The sequence below is a fragment of the Mobula birostris genome, chromosome 3 (assembly GCF_030028105.1).
Source record: "Mobula birostris isolate sMobBir1 chromosome 3, sMobBir1.hap1, whole genome shotgun sequence".
In the NCBI taxonomy this organism is placed as follows: Eukaryota; Metazoa; Chordata; class Chondrichthyes; order Myliobatiformes; family Myliobatidae; genus Mobula; species Mobula birostris.
Genome location: NC_092372.1, coordinates 226,574,586 through 226,590,777, shown reverse-complemented (window position 1 = coordinate 226,590,777; position 16,192 = coordinate 226,574,586). Strand labels below are relative to the sequence as shown.

The 16,192-nt window shown below is 44.0% G+C and overlaps 1 protein-coding gene across 1 annotated transcript in view; it reads left to right on the top strand.

The window, feature by feature from the left end:
- The window catches only part of cpsf1 (cleavage and polyadenylation specific factor 1), a 134,648-nt gene that overhangs the window by 21,907 nt on the left and 96,549 nt on the right, over positions 1-16,192 (top strand). The window contains exons 6-7 of the mRNA XM_072254262.1: positions 298-449; positions 1,804-1,950. Coding sequence (XP_072110363.1) covers positions 298-449; positions 1,804-1,950 — 299 coding nt within the window. The remainder of the gene's footprint in view (positions 1-297; positions 450-1,803; positions 1,951-16,192) is intronic.

Genomic DNA, 16,192 nt, shown 5'->3' with positions numbered 1-16,192 from the left:
TAGGGTTAAATCGGGGTTGTCGGGGGTTGCTGGATGGTGTGGTTGGAAGGTTGTGCTAGTTGGCTCAAGAGCCAAATTGTTGAAGGGATGTAGCTGTTCTCGAACCTCATGCCGCAGGACTTTGGGCATCTCTGCCTCCTGCTTGGTGGTAGCAGCGGGAAGATGGATGGTGACTCAAATCCTTTTCTCAACTGTTTTACTCACTAGTGTGTTCTGTTTTGTAAGAAGTTTCTCCTGAATGCTGTGTTGGATTTGTGGAATAAGTGCTGTATTTTTTGTTCCTGCCTTTCTTGACAGGATGGCTTTGTGCAAAATGTTCACATTCCTCTAGTGCGTGTGGACCCAGATGGACGTTGTGCAGTGATGCTAATTTATGGGACACAGCTAGTGGTCTTGCCTTTTCGGAGGGACACCTTAAGTGATGAACAAGATGGAGTTATGGGGGAGGGGTAAGCTTATTATTTTCGTAAAATATATTTCTTGAATTTTTCATTTTGTTCCACCATTTCCTTTCTAAATGTTGAGTGAGTGTCTCCTGACTCCTGTGCCATCTCCCTGATGGTGATAACAAGAAGAGGGCATGTCCTCGATAGTTAGAGTCCTTAATGATGGATGCCGCCATCTTGAGATATCACCTTGATTCCCTAGATGGTGGGGAGGCTAATGCCCATGATGGCGCTGGCTGGGTTTACAACCTCTGTAACACACACAAAGTGCAGGGGGAGCTCAGCAGGTCAGGCAGTATCTATGGAAATGAATGAACAGTTGATGTTTTGGGCTAAGACCCTTCTTCAGGAGTCCACTCTGCAACTTCTTCCGCTCCCTTGCGTTTGGACCTCCAAACCAGACTGTGATGGAACCAGCCAGAACACTCTTCATGGTACATTTGCAGAAATTTGTTAGACCTACCAGATCTCCTTAACCTCCTAATGAAATATAGCTACTGGCATACCCTCTATAATTTCATTAATATGTAGGGCCCAGGCTAGATCTTCAGAGATGTTGACACCCGGGAATTTGTTTGACTGAAATTTTACTATCACACACCAGTCCTCATCAAGGGATCAACAATAGAAAGGGTGGGCAGTTTCAGGTTCCTGGATGTCAACATCTCTGAAGATCTGTCTTGGGCTCAACATATTGATGCAATTACACAAAGGCATGGCTGCGGCCATGTTTCATCAGGAATTTCAGGAGACTTGGTGTGATGCCAAAGTCTCAGGTTTCTACATGTGTATGGTGGAGAGCATTCTAACTGGTTGCATCATGGTTTGGAAAAAGCTGCTGAAAGTTGTCGATTGAGCCAGCTCCATCATGGGCACCAGACTCCCCAGCGGAGGATATTTTCAAAAGGCGATGCCTAAGGAAGTCAGCATCCATCATTAAGGACCCCCATCACCCAAAACCGGTCCTCTTCTCATTGCCACCATCAAGGAGGAGGTACAGAAACCTGAAGACACACAACGATTCAGAAACAGCTTCTTCCCCTCTGCCATCTGATTTCTGAATGGACAATAAACCCATGTACACTATCTCAATTTTTTACGGCTCTGTTTTCGCACTACTTTTTAAAAAAAATTTTTAAAATTAAAAAAAAATCTTCCTTGATATAATTTATAGCTTTTATTATTATGTATTGCAATGTACTGCTGCTGCGAACCAACAAATTTCATAACATATACCAGTGATATTTAACCGGATTCTGATTCTGTCTCGTGCTAATGTGGAGGGGTGTATAACATTTCAAAGCAGCATCTCTGAAGAGGGAAATTACACTAAACTTATCAGCACTCTTTCCCACAGGCAGAAGTCCAGTTTTCTTCCCAGTTACATTATTGATGTTCGGGAGCTGGATGAGAAGCTGCTGAACGTGATTGACATGCAGTTCCTGTACGGTTACTATGAGCCCACTCTACTCATCCTCTATGAGCCTAACCAGACATGGCCTGGGTATGTACACACTGTTCCCTTTTAAATGCAATACTTTGGATTCCAGTTCATTGGGCCATTGGTTTATCGGCGCAGCTGCTTAATTGGGACAACTTTTAAAGGTCAAAAGCTGATCGAGAAAATAGCCGGGTACCCTTCATTTAGTTGGGACAGAATGCTACTTAATTGGGACAGAAGACTGCTGCCAAACAGTTTCTTCCTTGCATCAATCGTGTGGACTTGTGTGGCCGTTAAACTATACACCGTGCTTAGAGCGAACAGTTTTTCAATAGCATCAGTTGCGTGTGTTTCTGTTCAAAAAGCAGTGATTTTGTCATTGAAAGTTGGTGAGAAATAAGCAGTAAGAGAATTCAGAACTGCTTTACTTACTATGGTTTCAAGCATTTAGGCTTGGAGATGCCAGAAACAGCTATTACATATTACAGAGTGAACAGCTTTTAAATAATGTCAGTCGTGTGTTTGTGTTTTGTTATTCATTTGCGATGATGAACGCTGATTCAAAAAGCAGTGATTTTTGATTTTTTTTTTTTATTTTGACTCTATGGAGGAAGGCAGTGATGGTAGTCCAATATCTGCACTATGTGTGTGTTGGTTTTGTTCATTTACAGTCAATCAAAAGAACACAGCAGCCATGAATTCTTCTGTTGTTAGCTATTAGGAGCTAATGCACTTTTTTATGCTACTGTACTAGTATTGGCAGTGTTCTAAATTGTTTATTTCATTTAAATATATCATTTGTTATTCAATTAAACAGTTAAATGGTAGTTTGTTATACCTTTTAACTATTTCCATGAAATTTCATGGAATTGGGGCAGCCACTTAATTGGGCCAAAATATACTGGTGTCGATATGTCCAGGTTATCTGGAATCCACTGTGTTGTGAAAATATACACCAGCAGCTTCTGAAAGACCAAAAGCTACATTCATGTTTTGTGTGGAAATCTGTACAATTTCTTCTTTCAGAAGCTATCAGACTTGTTGAAGAACCAATTTTTCAGGGTTTTTTTGAATTGTTCTTTATTTGCTTTCCTTATTGTCAGTCATTCTCTCCACTTTATTTGTGCACTTACTCTACTTGTCTAATTGAGTCATAATTTCAGAGCTTTCACCCACACTGATCGATCTTTGTAAAATGTTAGAACATATAACATTACAGGCACTTCAGCGCATGATGTTGTACCAATCTCTTGACCTACTCTAAGATCAATAAAGTACCCTCCATTTTTCTATCATCCATGTGCCTATCTGAGAGTCTCTTAAATGACGCAAACATATATGCCTCTACCATCACCCCTGGCATTATGTTTCATGCTCCTGTGCCACTGTATTTTAAAAAAAACAACAACTTGTATCTGACATCGTTTGCCCTGCTCCCCCCTCCCCCCGCCCCATGATTTCTTCCTGGTACTTTAAAGTTATGCCTCTGGTATTTCCGCCTTGGGGAAAAAGTCTCTGGCTATCCACTCGACCTATGCCTCTTATATGTACTCCTCTTATCAAGTTGCTTCTCATCCTCCCCTTTACTCCAAAGAGAAAAGCCCTAGCTCGCTCAACACAAGCTCCCTCGTCCTGACAGCATCCTGGTAAATCCCTGCAGTTTTTCTAAAGCTTCCACATCCTTCCTATAATGAGGTGACCAGAACTGAACTCAATATTCCAGGTGAGGTCTAAGCAGGGTTTTATAGAGCTGCAACATTTCCTCGGAGTTCTTAAACTCAATCCCCGAATGAAAGCCAACACGCCATAAACCTTCTTAACAACCCTATCAACTTGTGCGGCAAGGGTCATTAACAAATCTGGGGTTACGAGATCCAGCGTAGTGTCTGAGAGGTGTCTCGGAAAACTGCAGTGCCGAGCAGTTATTATTAGTTGTGTGGTGTTCACTCAGCCGTGTTCTCTTAAATCTTGTTGCAGCTCATGGCTTTGGTGCTGGCAATTAACTCCCAGAAATACAGGCACAGATGCAGGTTTTTAATTGGGCCCAGAACTGTGTGACACACTTCGCTGCCGCCCTGTAGAGGAATCACAGTGATACAGATGAGGTGAAAAAGAGATATTGCTAATTAAAGGGAAGCAGAACATAATGGAAATTACACAATTGGAGGTCATTGGGAATGGCAGTGGTTATTAGTGACTGAGAGCTAGAAAGAACGATTATGGAGAAGACTTGTAGCTATAAATACTAAGGTATAATATCCTCCAGGACCAATTAGATTTTTTTTTTTACAGAGAATTTTGGAGTCCCGGGCTGCAGTAAACAAATTAATTTTTTACAGAGAGAGTCCTGAGTTGCAGTTAAGGATATTGCTGGGACCTGAGTTATAGGGCTTTATCCCCTGGAGTGTAGAAGAATGAGGAGAGACTTGATAGAGGTATGCAAAATTATGAGGGTATGGATAGGATAAATGTAAGCTTTCTCCATTGAGGTGGGTGAGACCAGAACCAGAGGTCATAGGTTAAGGGTTAAAAAGTGAAATAGTTAAGAGGAACGTGAGAGGAAACTTGCTCACTCGAGGACGCTGTGAGTGTGGAGCAAGCTGCCGGTAGATGTGGGCCCCATTGCAATACCTCAGAGAAATTTGGATAAGTACATGAACGGGAAGGATATGGAGGGCTCTAGTCCAGGTGCAGGTCAATGGAACTAGACAAAATAACAGTTCCGAACGGACTAGATGGGCCAAAGGGCCTGTATCTGTGTGGTAGTGCTCTATGACTAAAGAGAAGTTGCTGTTAAGCCTTTTCAAGACTATTGGATAGTTCAACTGCTGCATTTTACAAAACAAGATTTTATATTAATTTTAAGACAAAATTCTGCAGATGGTGGAAATCCAAAGCAACACACACAAAATGCTGGAGGGAATTCAGCAGGTCAGGCAGCATCTATAGAAATGTACACATTTCCGGTCAAGACTCTTCATCAGGACTGGAAAGGAAGGGGGAAGAAGCCAGAGTAAGAAGGTGAAGGTAGGGGAAGGAGGATAGTTAGAAGGTGATAGGTGAACCTAGATAGGTGGAAAAGGCAAAAAGCTGGAGAAGAAGGAATCTGATACGAGAGGAGAGTGGACTGTAGGAGAGGGGGAAGAAGGAGCGCACACAGGGAGAGGTGATAGGCGGGTAAGGAGAAGAGGTAAGAGGCCAGAGTGGGAAATAGAAGGCAGGGGAAAAGGAAAAAAAAAAAGAAAAAAATTCCAGAAGGAGAAATCGATGTTCGTGCCATCAGGTTGGAGGCTAGGCAGACGGAATATGATGAGATACTCCTCCACTCTGAGAGGGCCTCATCGTGGCACAAGAGGAGACCATGGACTGGCATGTCGGAATGGAAATGGGGATAGGAATTAAAATGGTTGGCCACTGGGAAATTCCACTTTGGGCAGATGGAGCTGAGGTGGCTGACAAAACGGCCTCCCAATTTATGTTGGGTGTCACCAGTGCAGAGGAGCCTGCATCAGTAGCACATAGATTTTGCAGCAGTCATATAGTTGGCTAATTGCATACTGCATTGTGCTCTGATTTGCCTAATTTAGCAGTTGTCTTCCCTAACAAACAGAATTACTTAGGTTGAGCAATCTGCGTTGTCACTTTGCCTAATAAGGGTTGGTTTTATTCCAATCTGTTGTCAGCTTGCCCAAGCTTTTATTCCAAGCTACAATTCAATTGACTAGATTTGCCACTGAATCAAATCTAATCATTTTGTGCATATGTTTCTGTCAATTGAGAGTTTTGCTTGCTGAAAAGCAAAGATTGTCTTTATAGAAACATAGAAAACCTACAGTACAATACAGGCCCTTCGGTCCACAATGCTGTGCTGAACATGTACTTAATTTAGAAATTACCTAGGGTTACCCATAGCCCTCTATTTTTCTAAACTCCATGTACCTATCCAGGAGTCTCTTAAAAGACCCTATCGTATCCGCCTCCACCACTGTTGCCAGCAGCCCATTCCACACACTCACTACTCTGTGTAAAAACAACAACAACTACTACTTACCCCTGACTTCTCCTCTGTACCTACTTCCAAGCACCTTAAAGCTGTGCCCTCTTGTTTTAGCCATTTCAGCCCTGGGGAAAAGCCTCTGACTATCCATATGATCAATGCCTCTCATCATCTTGTACTCCTCTATCAGGTTACCTCTCATCCTCTGTCGCTCCAAGGAGAAAAGACCGAGTTCACTCAACCTGTTTTCATAAGGCATGCTTCCCAATCCGGGAAACATCCTTGTAAGTCTCCTCTGCACCCTTTCTATGGTTTCTACATCCTTCCTGTAGAGAGGTGACCAGAACTGTGCACAGTACTCCAAGTGGGGTCTGACCAGGGTCCTATATAGCTGTAACATTACCTCTTGCATCTTAGACTCAATCCCTCGGTTAATAAAGGCCAATGCACTGTATGCCTTCTGAACCACAGAGTCAACCTGCGCAGCTTTGAGTGTCCTATGGACTTGGACCCCAAGATCCCTCTGATCCTCCACACTGTCAAGAGTCTTACCATTAATACTATATTCTACCATTATATTTGATCTACCAAAATGAACCACCTCACACTTATCTGGGTTGAACTCCATCTACCACCTCTCAGCCCATTTTTGCATCCTATCAATGTCCCGCTGTAACCTCTGACAGCCCTCCACACTATCCACAACACCCCCAACGTTTGTGTCATCCGCAAATTTACTAACCCATCCCTTCACTTCTTCATCCAGGTCATTTATAAAAATCACGAAGAGTAGGGGTCCCAGAACAGATCCCTGAGGCACACCACTGGTCACCGACCTCCATGCAGAATATGACCCATCTACATCCACTCCTTGCCTTCTGTGAGCAAGCCAGTTCTGGATCCACAAAGCAATTTTCCCTTGGATCCCATGCCTCCTTACTTTCTCAATAAGCCTTGCATGGGGTACCTTATCAAATGCCTTGCTGAAATCCATATACACTACATCTACTGTTCTGCCTTCCTCAATGTCTTTAGTCGCATCCTCAAAAAATTCAATCAGGCTCGTAAAGCACGACCTGCCTTTGACAAAGCTATGCTGACTATTCCTAATCATATTATGCCTCTCCAAATGTTCATAAATCCTGCCTCTCAGGATCTCTTCCATCAACTTGCCAACCACTGAAGTAAGACTCACTGGTGTATAATCTCCTGGACTATCTCTACTCCCTTTCTTGAATAAGGGAACAACATTCGCAACTCTCCAATCCTCCGGAACCTCTCCCGTCCCCCATTTATGATGCAAAGATCATCGCCAGAGGCTCAGCAATCTCCTCCCTTGCCTCCCTCAGTAGCCTAGGGTACATCTCGTCCAGTCCCAGTAACTTATCCAACTTGAAGCTTTCCAAAAGCTTCAGCACATCCTCTTTCTTAATGTCTGTATGCTCAAGCTTTTCAGTCCACTGTAAGTCATCCCTACAATCTCCAAGATCCTTTTCCATAGTGAATACTGAAGCAAACTATTCATTAAGTACCTCTGCTATCTCCTCCAATTCCAAACACACTTTTCCACTGTCACACTTGGGTTGGTTCTATTCTCTCATGCCTTATCCTCTTGCTCTTCACATATTTGCAGAATGCCTTGGGATTTTCCTTAATCCTGCCTGCCAAGGCCTTTTCATGGCCCCTTCTGGCTCTCCTAATTTCATTCTTAAACTCCTTCCTGCTGGCCTTATAATTTTCTAGATCTCTTTCATTGCATAGTTTTTTGAACCTTTCGTAAGTTCTTCTTCTTGACTAAATTTACAACAGCCTTTGTACACCACGGTTCCTGTACCCTATTATCCTTTCCCTGTCTCATTGGACCGTACCTATGCAGAATGCCACGCACATATCGCCTGAACATTTGTCACATTTCTGCGGAACATTTCCCTGAGAACATCTGCTCCCAGTTTATGCTTCCAAGTTCCTGCTTGGTAGCCTAGTATTTCCCCTTACTCCAATTAAACACTTTCCTAACTTGTCTGTTCCTATCCCTCTCCAATGCTATGGTAAATGAGATAGAATTGTGATCACTTTCTCCAAAATGCTCTCCCACTGAGAGATCTGATACCTGACCAGGTTCATTTCCCAGTACCAGATCAAGTACAGCCTCTCCTCTTGTAGGCTTATTACATATTGTGTCAACAAACTTCCTGAACACACCTAACAAACCCTATCTAAACCCCTGACTCTAGGGAGATGCCAATCAATATTGGGGAAATAAAAATCTCCCACCACGACAACCCTGTTGTTATTACACCTTTCCAGAATCTGTTTCCCTATCGGCTCCTTGATGTCCTTGTTACTATTGGGTGGTCTATTAAAAACACCCAAAAGAGTTTTTGACCCCTTCCTGTTCCTAACTTCCACCCACAGAGACTCCGTAGACAATCCCTCCATGACTTCCTCCTTTTCTGCAGCTGTGACACTATCTCTGATCGGCAGTGCCCCAGCTGTTTTGCCTCCCTCCCTGTCCTTTCTGAAAAAACTAAAGCCTGCCACTCTTAGTAATGACTCCTGCCCCTGCACCATCCAAGTCTCTGTAATGGCCACAACATCATAGCTCCAAGTACTGATCCATGCTCTAAGTTCATCCACTTTGTTCATAATACTCCTTGCATTAAAATAGACACATCTCAAACCATCAGTCTGAGCGCAACCCTTCTATATCACCTGCCTATCCTCCCTCTCGCTCTGTCTCCAAGCTTTCTGTATTTGTGAGCCAACCTCTCTTTCCTCTGTCAGTTCAGTTCGGTTCCCATCTCCCAACAATTCTAGTTTAAACTTTCCCCAATAACCTTAGCAAACCTTCCCGCCAGGATATTGGCCCCCCTCGGATTCAAGTGCAACCCGTCCTTTTCGTACAGGTCACACCTGCCCCAGAAGAGATCCCAATGGTCCAGAAATCTGAATCCCTGCCCCCTACTCCAATTCCTCAGCCACCCATTTATCCTCCACCTCATTCTATTCCTATACTAACTGTCACATGGCACAGGCAGTAATCCAAAGATTACTACCTTCGAGGTCCTGCTTCTCAACTTCTTTCCTAACTCCCTGTCGTCTGTTTTCAGGACCTCCTCCCTTTTCCTACCTATGTCGTTGGTACCAATATGTACCACGACTTCTGGCTATTCTCCGTCCCACTTCAGGATATTGTGGACGTGATCAGAAACATCCTGGACCCTGGCACATGGGAGGCAAACTACCATCCGTGTTTCTTTCCTGCGTCCACAGAATCTCCTGTCTGATCCCCTAACTATAGAGTCCCTTATCACTGCTGCCATCTTCTTCCTTTCCCTACCCTTCTGAGCCACAGGGTCAGACTCTGTGCCAGAGGCACGGCTACTGTTGCTTCCCTCAGGTAGGCTGTTCCCCCCCCAACAGTACTCAAACAGGAGTACTTATTCTTAAGGAGGACAGCCACTGGGGTACTCTCTAGTATCTGCCTCTTCCCCTTCCCTCTCATGACTGTTACCCACTTATCTGTCTCCTGAGGCCCCGGGGTGACTACTTGCCTACAGCTCCTCTCTATCACCTCCAGATGAAGGTCATCATGTTGCATCTCCAGTTCCCTAACCTGGTCCCCAAGAAGCTGTAGCTTGACGCACCTGGCACAGATGTTGCCATCGAGGAGGCTGGGAGTCTCCAGGACTTCCCACATCTGACACCCAGTGCAGAACACCGGCATTGTGAAGGGCGGATCGTGTCTAACAAGCCTGATAGAGTTCTTTTAGGAGGTGACCAGGCATATAGATGAGGGTAGTGCAGTGGATGTGATCTATATGCATTTTAGTAAGGCATTTGACAAGGTTCCATACGGTAGGCTTATTCAGAAAGTCAGAAGGCATGGGATCCAGGGAAGTTTGGCCAGGTGGATTCAGAATTGGCTTGCCTGCAGAAGGCAGGGGGTGGTGGTGGAGGGAGTACATTCAGATTGGAGGATTGTGACTAGTGGTGTCCCACAAGGATCTGTTCTGGGACCTCTACTTTTATTAACGACCTGGATGTCGGGGTAGAAGGGTGGGTTGGCAAGTTTGCAGACGACACAAAGGTTGGTGGTGTTGTAGATAGTGTAGAGGATTGTCGAAGATTGCAGAGAGACATTGATAGGATGCAGAAGTGGGCTGAGAAGTAGCAGATGGAGTTCAACCCGGAGAAGTGTGAGGTGGTACACTTTGGAAGGACAAACTCCAAGGCAGAGTAGAAAATAAATGGCAGGATACTTGGTAGTGTGGAGGAGCAGAGGGATCTGGAGATACATGTCCACAGATCCCTGAAAGTTGCCTCACAGGTGGATAGGGTAGTTAAGAAAGCTAATGGGGCGTTAGCCCCATAGTCGAGGGATAGAGTTTAAGAGTCGCGATGTAATGATGCAACTCTATAAAACTCTGTTTAGGCCACACTTGGAGTACTGTGTCCATTTCTGGTCACCTCACTATAGGAAGGATGTGGAAGCATTGGAAAGGGTACAGGGGAGATTTACCAGGATGCTACCTGGTTTAGAGAATATGGATTATGATCAGAGATTAAGGGAGCTAGGGCTTTACTCTTTGGAGAGAAGGAGGATGAGAGGAGACATGATAGAGGTGCACAAGATAATAAGAGGAATAGATAGAGCGGATAGCCAGCGCCTCTTCCCCAGGGCACCACTGCTCAATACGCAAGGACATGGCTTTAAGGTAAGGGGTGGGAAGTTCAAGGTGGATAGTAGAGGAAGGTTTTTAACTCAGAGAATGGTTGGTATGTGGAATGCACTGCCTGAGTCAGTGGTGGAGGCAGATACACTCGTGAAGTTTAAGAGACTACTAGACAGGTATATGGAAGAATTTAAAGTGGGGGCTTGTATGGGAGGCAGGGTTTGAGGGTCGGCACAACATTGTGGGCCGAAGGGTCTGTACTGTGCTGTACTATTCTATGTTCTATGTTATGTTCTATACTTCCTGTTTCTATTCTTCACAAGTAACTGATCTCGCCTCGACCCGTTACCTCCTAAGCCTCGTTGAGCCAAAGCCCTCCTATTCTGACTCCCTCTACTCTGGCGCCTGCTTTATAAAGCTGCCTTCTTTTTAAACTCTTCTCACTGTTCTCACTGGCTGACGACAAGCGCATGCACAGTCGTGCCTCAATCAAACCACTGAATAAATAACTGGCAACACACATCAAAGTTGCTGGTGAACGCAGCAGGCCAGGCAGCATCTCTAGGAAGAGGTACAGTCGACGCTTCGGGCCGAGACCCTTCGTCAGGACTAACTGAAAGAACTCTTACTAGCTCTTCTTTCAGTTAGTCCTGACGAAGGGTCTCAGCCCGAAACGTCGACTGCACCTCTTCCTAGAGATGCTGCCTGGCCTGCTGCGTTCACCGGCAACTTTTACGTGTGTTGCTTGAATTTCCAGCATCTGCAGATTTCCTCGTGTTTACGTGAATAAATAACTGTTTCCTTTTAAACTCTTCTCGCTGTTCTGACTGGCTGATGTCCACTCGCTTGCGCAATCGTGCCTCGATCCCTTGAGCAGTCGTGCCTTCGTGTGCACCTATGTGTATTTTTGTTTTGAATTTTGCACTGTAGCACAGAAACAGACTCTTTTGCCCATCGAGCCCATGCGGAACTAATTTTCTCCTTAGTCCCATTAACCTGCCATAACGGTCCATACCCCTCCCATCCATGTACCTATCCAAATTTCTCTTAAATGCTGAAATTGAACCCGCGTGCACCACTTTCGCTGGCAGTTTGTTCAAAACTCCCACAACCCTCTGACGAAGTTTCTCCTCAGATTTTCCTTAAACATTTCACCTTTTACCCTTAACCTAGGACCACTAGTTCTGGTCATACCCAACCTCAATGGAAAAAGCCTGCTTGCACTTACCCAATCTAACCCCTCAATTCAGTATCCCTCTATCCAATCTCCCCTCATTCTCTCACATTTCACTGAGTAAAATCCCAACCTATTCAACCTTTCCCTAAAACTCAAGTCTTCAAGCCCTTTATGAATGTGTGATTTGTGCTTGGCTTTCCATAGCCACTAGCTGCACTCTGCTACTTCCCATGAAGTAGGAAGCTATCACTAGGCCCAAGCCAAGTCCAAACCCACCTGAATCCACCTGAGCTGCAGCAAATGTCACATATCAGTTTTTACCGATGCAGATCCCTTAGTTACTAGCTTAGATAGCTGAACTTTGGGGGAAGCTTTTGGTGACGAGTTTAAAAAGCCAGTACAGGCCCTTCAGCCCATGATGTTGTGCCGATTCTAAGTTCAATCTAACCCTTCCCTCCCACATAGTCCTCCATTCTTCTTTCATCCATGTGCTTAACTAAAAGTCTCTTAAATATCCCTCATGTATCTGCCTTTACCACCACCCTTCGCATCCCATTCCATGCACCTAAAAATAACTTACCTCACTGACATCCCCCCTATACTTTACAACAAACACCTTTAAATTATACCCCCTTGTACTGGCCATTTCTGCCCTGAGAAAAAGTCTCTGGCTGTCTACTCAGTTTATGCCTCTTATCATCTTGTACTCCTCCATCAAGTCACCTCTCATCATCATTCTCCTCTCCAGAGCGAAAAGCCCTAGCTCATTCAACCCATCCTCATAAGACATGCATCCAGACAATATCCTGGTAAGTCTCCTCTGCATGCTGTCTAAAGCTTCCACATCCTTTCTGTATGAGACAACCAGAACTGAACACAATACTCTTGTGTAGTTGAACTAGGGTTTCATAGAGCTGCAACATTACCTCATGGCTTTTGAACTCAATCTCCCAACTAATGAATGAAGTGCCCCCTCTTTTGCTCAGTAAATGAAATTGTTGATTCTTTCAACAATAACTTAACAAATATATCAACACAGTGGCCCACTTAGGGTTAAAAAGAAGTCACTTAGTAAAACGTCACCGTAGTTAAACAATTTTGTCCATGAACTCGAGATCATGCACAGTAGCTGAGAGAAAATTGAGGAAAACTGGGCTGGAAGCCCACCGTAATATTTTCATGAAAACACTAGCCTCCTTTAACACTGCCATACTCTCTGCAAAAAGAGCCCATTTTTTCAATATTATTACAGAGAATAGTGCCAATTCAAGAATTTTGTTCTCATCTATAAAACACATGTTGAACCCTGCCCCAACCTATAATGATCTGTCAAGCATTTGCCACAAAATGTAAGGAATTCACAATATTTTTAATTAACAAAATTACTTCCATTAGGAAGAGTATAACTGTAGATACTGGTGACCTCTACAGCCAATCTCGTAAAAAGATGGCAATCATGTCAAAATTTCTGATTCAGAACTCTGTAAGATTGTAATCAAGTTATTATCATCATTATTAATAATAATGTGATTAATAGGGGCAAGGTAACGCATACAGGCAGTGAGGCTATGCTGGGAACTGTATTTGACACCAGGCAGATCAATTGGCCACTAAAATTCATCCTAGTGAGCGGTGGAATGTGGGGAGAATAAAAATAGGTTAAGGTATGATTAGTGTAGATGGGTGCTTGATGGTTAGCATGAACACAGTAGGCTGAAAGGCCTGTTGACCATAAGACATGGGTGCAGAATTAGACTGTTCAACCCATTGAGTCTGCTCAATGGCTGATTTATTATCCCTCTCAACTCCATTCTCTCGCCTTACTAATCTAGAACCTATCAATCTCCACTTAATAAAATAAAATTTTAAAAAATGGCTTGGCCTCCACAGCTATCCATGGTAATTAATTCCATAATTCACAACCCTCTAGCTAAAGAAATTCCTCCTCATCTCTGTTCTAAAGATCAAGATTTCAAAGGCAGAGTTTTGCGGCAGTTTCTCTGAGTTGAGCGATCGATCAGCAAGAGGCAGTGCGTAAAAAGAGCTACTTCTCAGTCAGGTCTACGCTCAAAATTTAAAAGCAGAACTTCTCCCCAGTTTTCTCTTGAGTTGGAGAATCTACATCAGGGCTGCGTAAAAAGAGCTACCTTTTAATCAGGAGGGTGATCAAGATTTCAGAGGGAGAGCTTCGGAGTGACCATTCAGCAAGAAGGATTCATTGGAAAGGGCCAAAAAATATAATTCATGTGCAAGTGGAGGACCCATTCTTGTGAGTATGCCAGTGTTTAGAGTGGCTTTGGCTCATCTGGCTTGGGTGTAGTTAATTGTCTTGTAAATTACTCTCTCTGTCCTTATTTGTAAGGGCAGAGTAGATTAGTGAGAGTGTTTTGTACTCTGTGTGGGATGTGGGAAGTCTGGGAGACCTTCAGTTTCCCAGATAAACGCATCTGCACCAGGTGCACTGAGTGGCAGCTCCTGAGGGAACGTATTAAGGAACTGGAGCTGCAGCTCGATGACCTTTGACTGGTACGGGAGAATGTGGAAGTGATAGACAGAAGCCTAGTCACCCCTAGGTTGCTGGAGACATGTAACTGGGTGACTGTCAGAAGAAGTAGGGGAAATGCACAGTCAGAGCAGAGAGGTAAAGAGGAATGCATTGTTGACAGGAGATTCTTTAGTCAGAGGAACAGAAATGAGGTTCTGTGGGTGCGATAGAGATATCGGAATGGTATGTTGCCAACCTGGTGCCAGGATCATTGATGTCTCAGATCGGGTCCATGGCATTTTCAAGGGCAAGGGTGAACGGCCAGAAGTCTTGGTACATATTGGTACCAATGATATGGATAGATAAGTTGAGGAGGTCCTGAAGAGAGGTTTTAGGGAGCTAGGTGTAAAGCTGAGAAATAGGACCTCCTGGATTGCTGCTTGTGTCACTTGACAGTGAGGGTAAGAATAGGATGATTCGGCAGCTGAATCCAAGCCTGAGGAACTGGTGCAGGGGGCAGGGGTTTAGATTTATAGATCATTGGGGTCTCTTTTGGGGAAGGTATGACCTGTACGAAAGGGTGGATTACACCTGAACCCGAGGGAGTCCAATATCCTTGTGGGCAGGTTGACTGGAGTTGTTCAGATGGGTTTAAACTAGTTTGGTGGGGGATGGGAGCCAGAGTGATAGTGCTGAAGATGAGGTAGTTGGTTTACAGAGGCAATGTGTAGTGAGACTCCTAGTGAGGAGAGGCTAATGATGGGGCAAAATTTCAGTCAACAGGATGAGTTGCAATGTAAAAGGTAGACAAAATTGAAAAGGATGAATACAGGACTGAAGGTGTTATATTTGAATGTGCGCAGTATGCGGAATAAGGTAGATGAACTTGTAGCACAGTTTCAGATTGGTATGAATGAAGGCATTACTGAATCATGGCTGAAAGTTTATAACTGGGTGCTTAATGTCCAAGGATGCACACTGTATCATAAGGATAGGCAGGAAGGCTGAGGATGGAGGCGTTGAATCATTGTGGATTGAGCTAAGGAACAGCAAAGATAAAAAGACCCTGATGGGAGTTGTGTACAGACCCCCAGACAGTGGTAAGGGTGTGGTCTGCAAATTACAACAGGAGATAGACAATGTATGCCAAAACAGCAATGTTACAATAGTCATGGGGAATTTCAATATGCAGCTAGTTTGGAGAAGTCAGGTTGGTGCTTGATTCCAAGAGGAGGAATTTCTAGGGTGCCTACGTGGTGGCTGTTTAGAGCAACTCATGGTTGAGCCCACTAGGGGATCAGCAATTCTAGATTGGAAGTTGTGCAATGAACTGGAATTGATTAGAGAGCTTAAGATAAAAGACCACTCTTGGTGGAGGGGGGGATGTGTGAGAGGTGATCATAGTATGAACAAATTCACCCTGAATTTTGAGGAGAAGCTAAAGTCAGATGTATTAGTATACAGTAGGGTAAAGGGAATTACAGAGGCATGAGAGAGCAGTTGGCCAAAATTGATTGGAAAATAACACTGGCAGGGATGACAGTAGAGCAGTAATGACTGGAATTTCTGGAAGCAATTCGGAAGGCACAGGATATGTATATCCCAAAGAGGAAGAAGTATTCTAAAGGAAAGATGACAACTGTGAGAAGTGAAAGCTTATATAAAAGCCAAAGAGAGAGTACATAGAAGTTAGAGGATTGGGAAGCTTTTAAAAGCCAGTAGAAGGCAACTAAAAAGTCAATAATATAAAGATGGAATATGAAAGTAAGCTAGCCAGTAATATTAAAGAGGATACCAAAAGTTTCTTCATATACGTAGAGTGTAAAAGAGGCGAGAGTGGATATCAGACCACTGGAAAATGGTGCTGGAGAGGTAGTAATGGGGACAATGAAATAACGAACGAATTGAATAAGTATTTTGCATCAGTCTTCACTGTGACAGTATGCTGGAAATTCCAGGTGTCAAGGGTC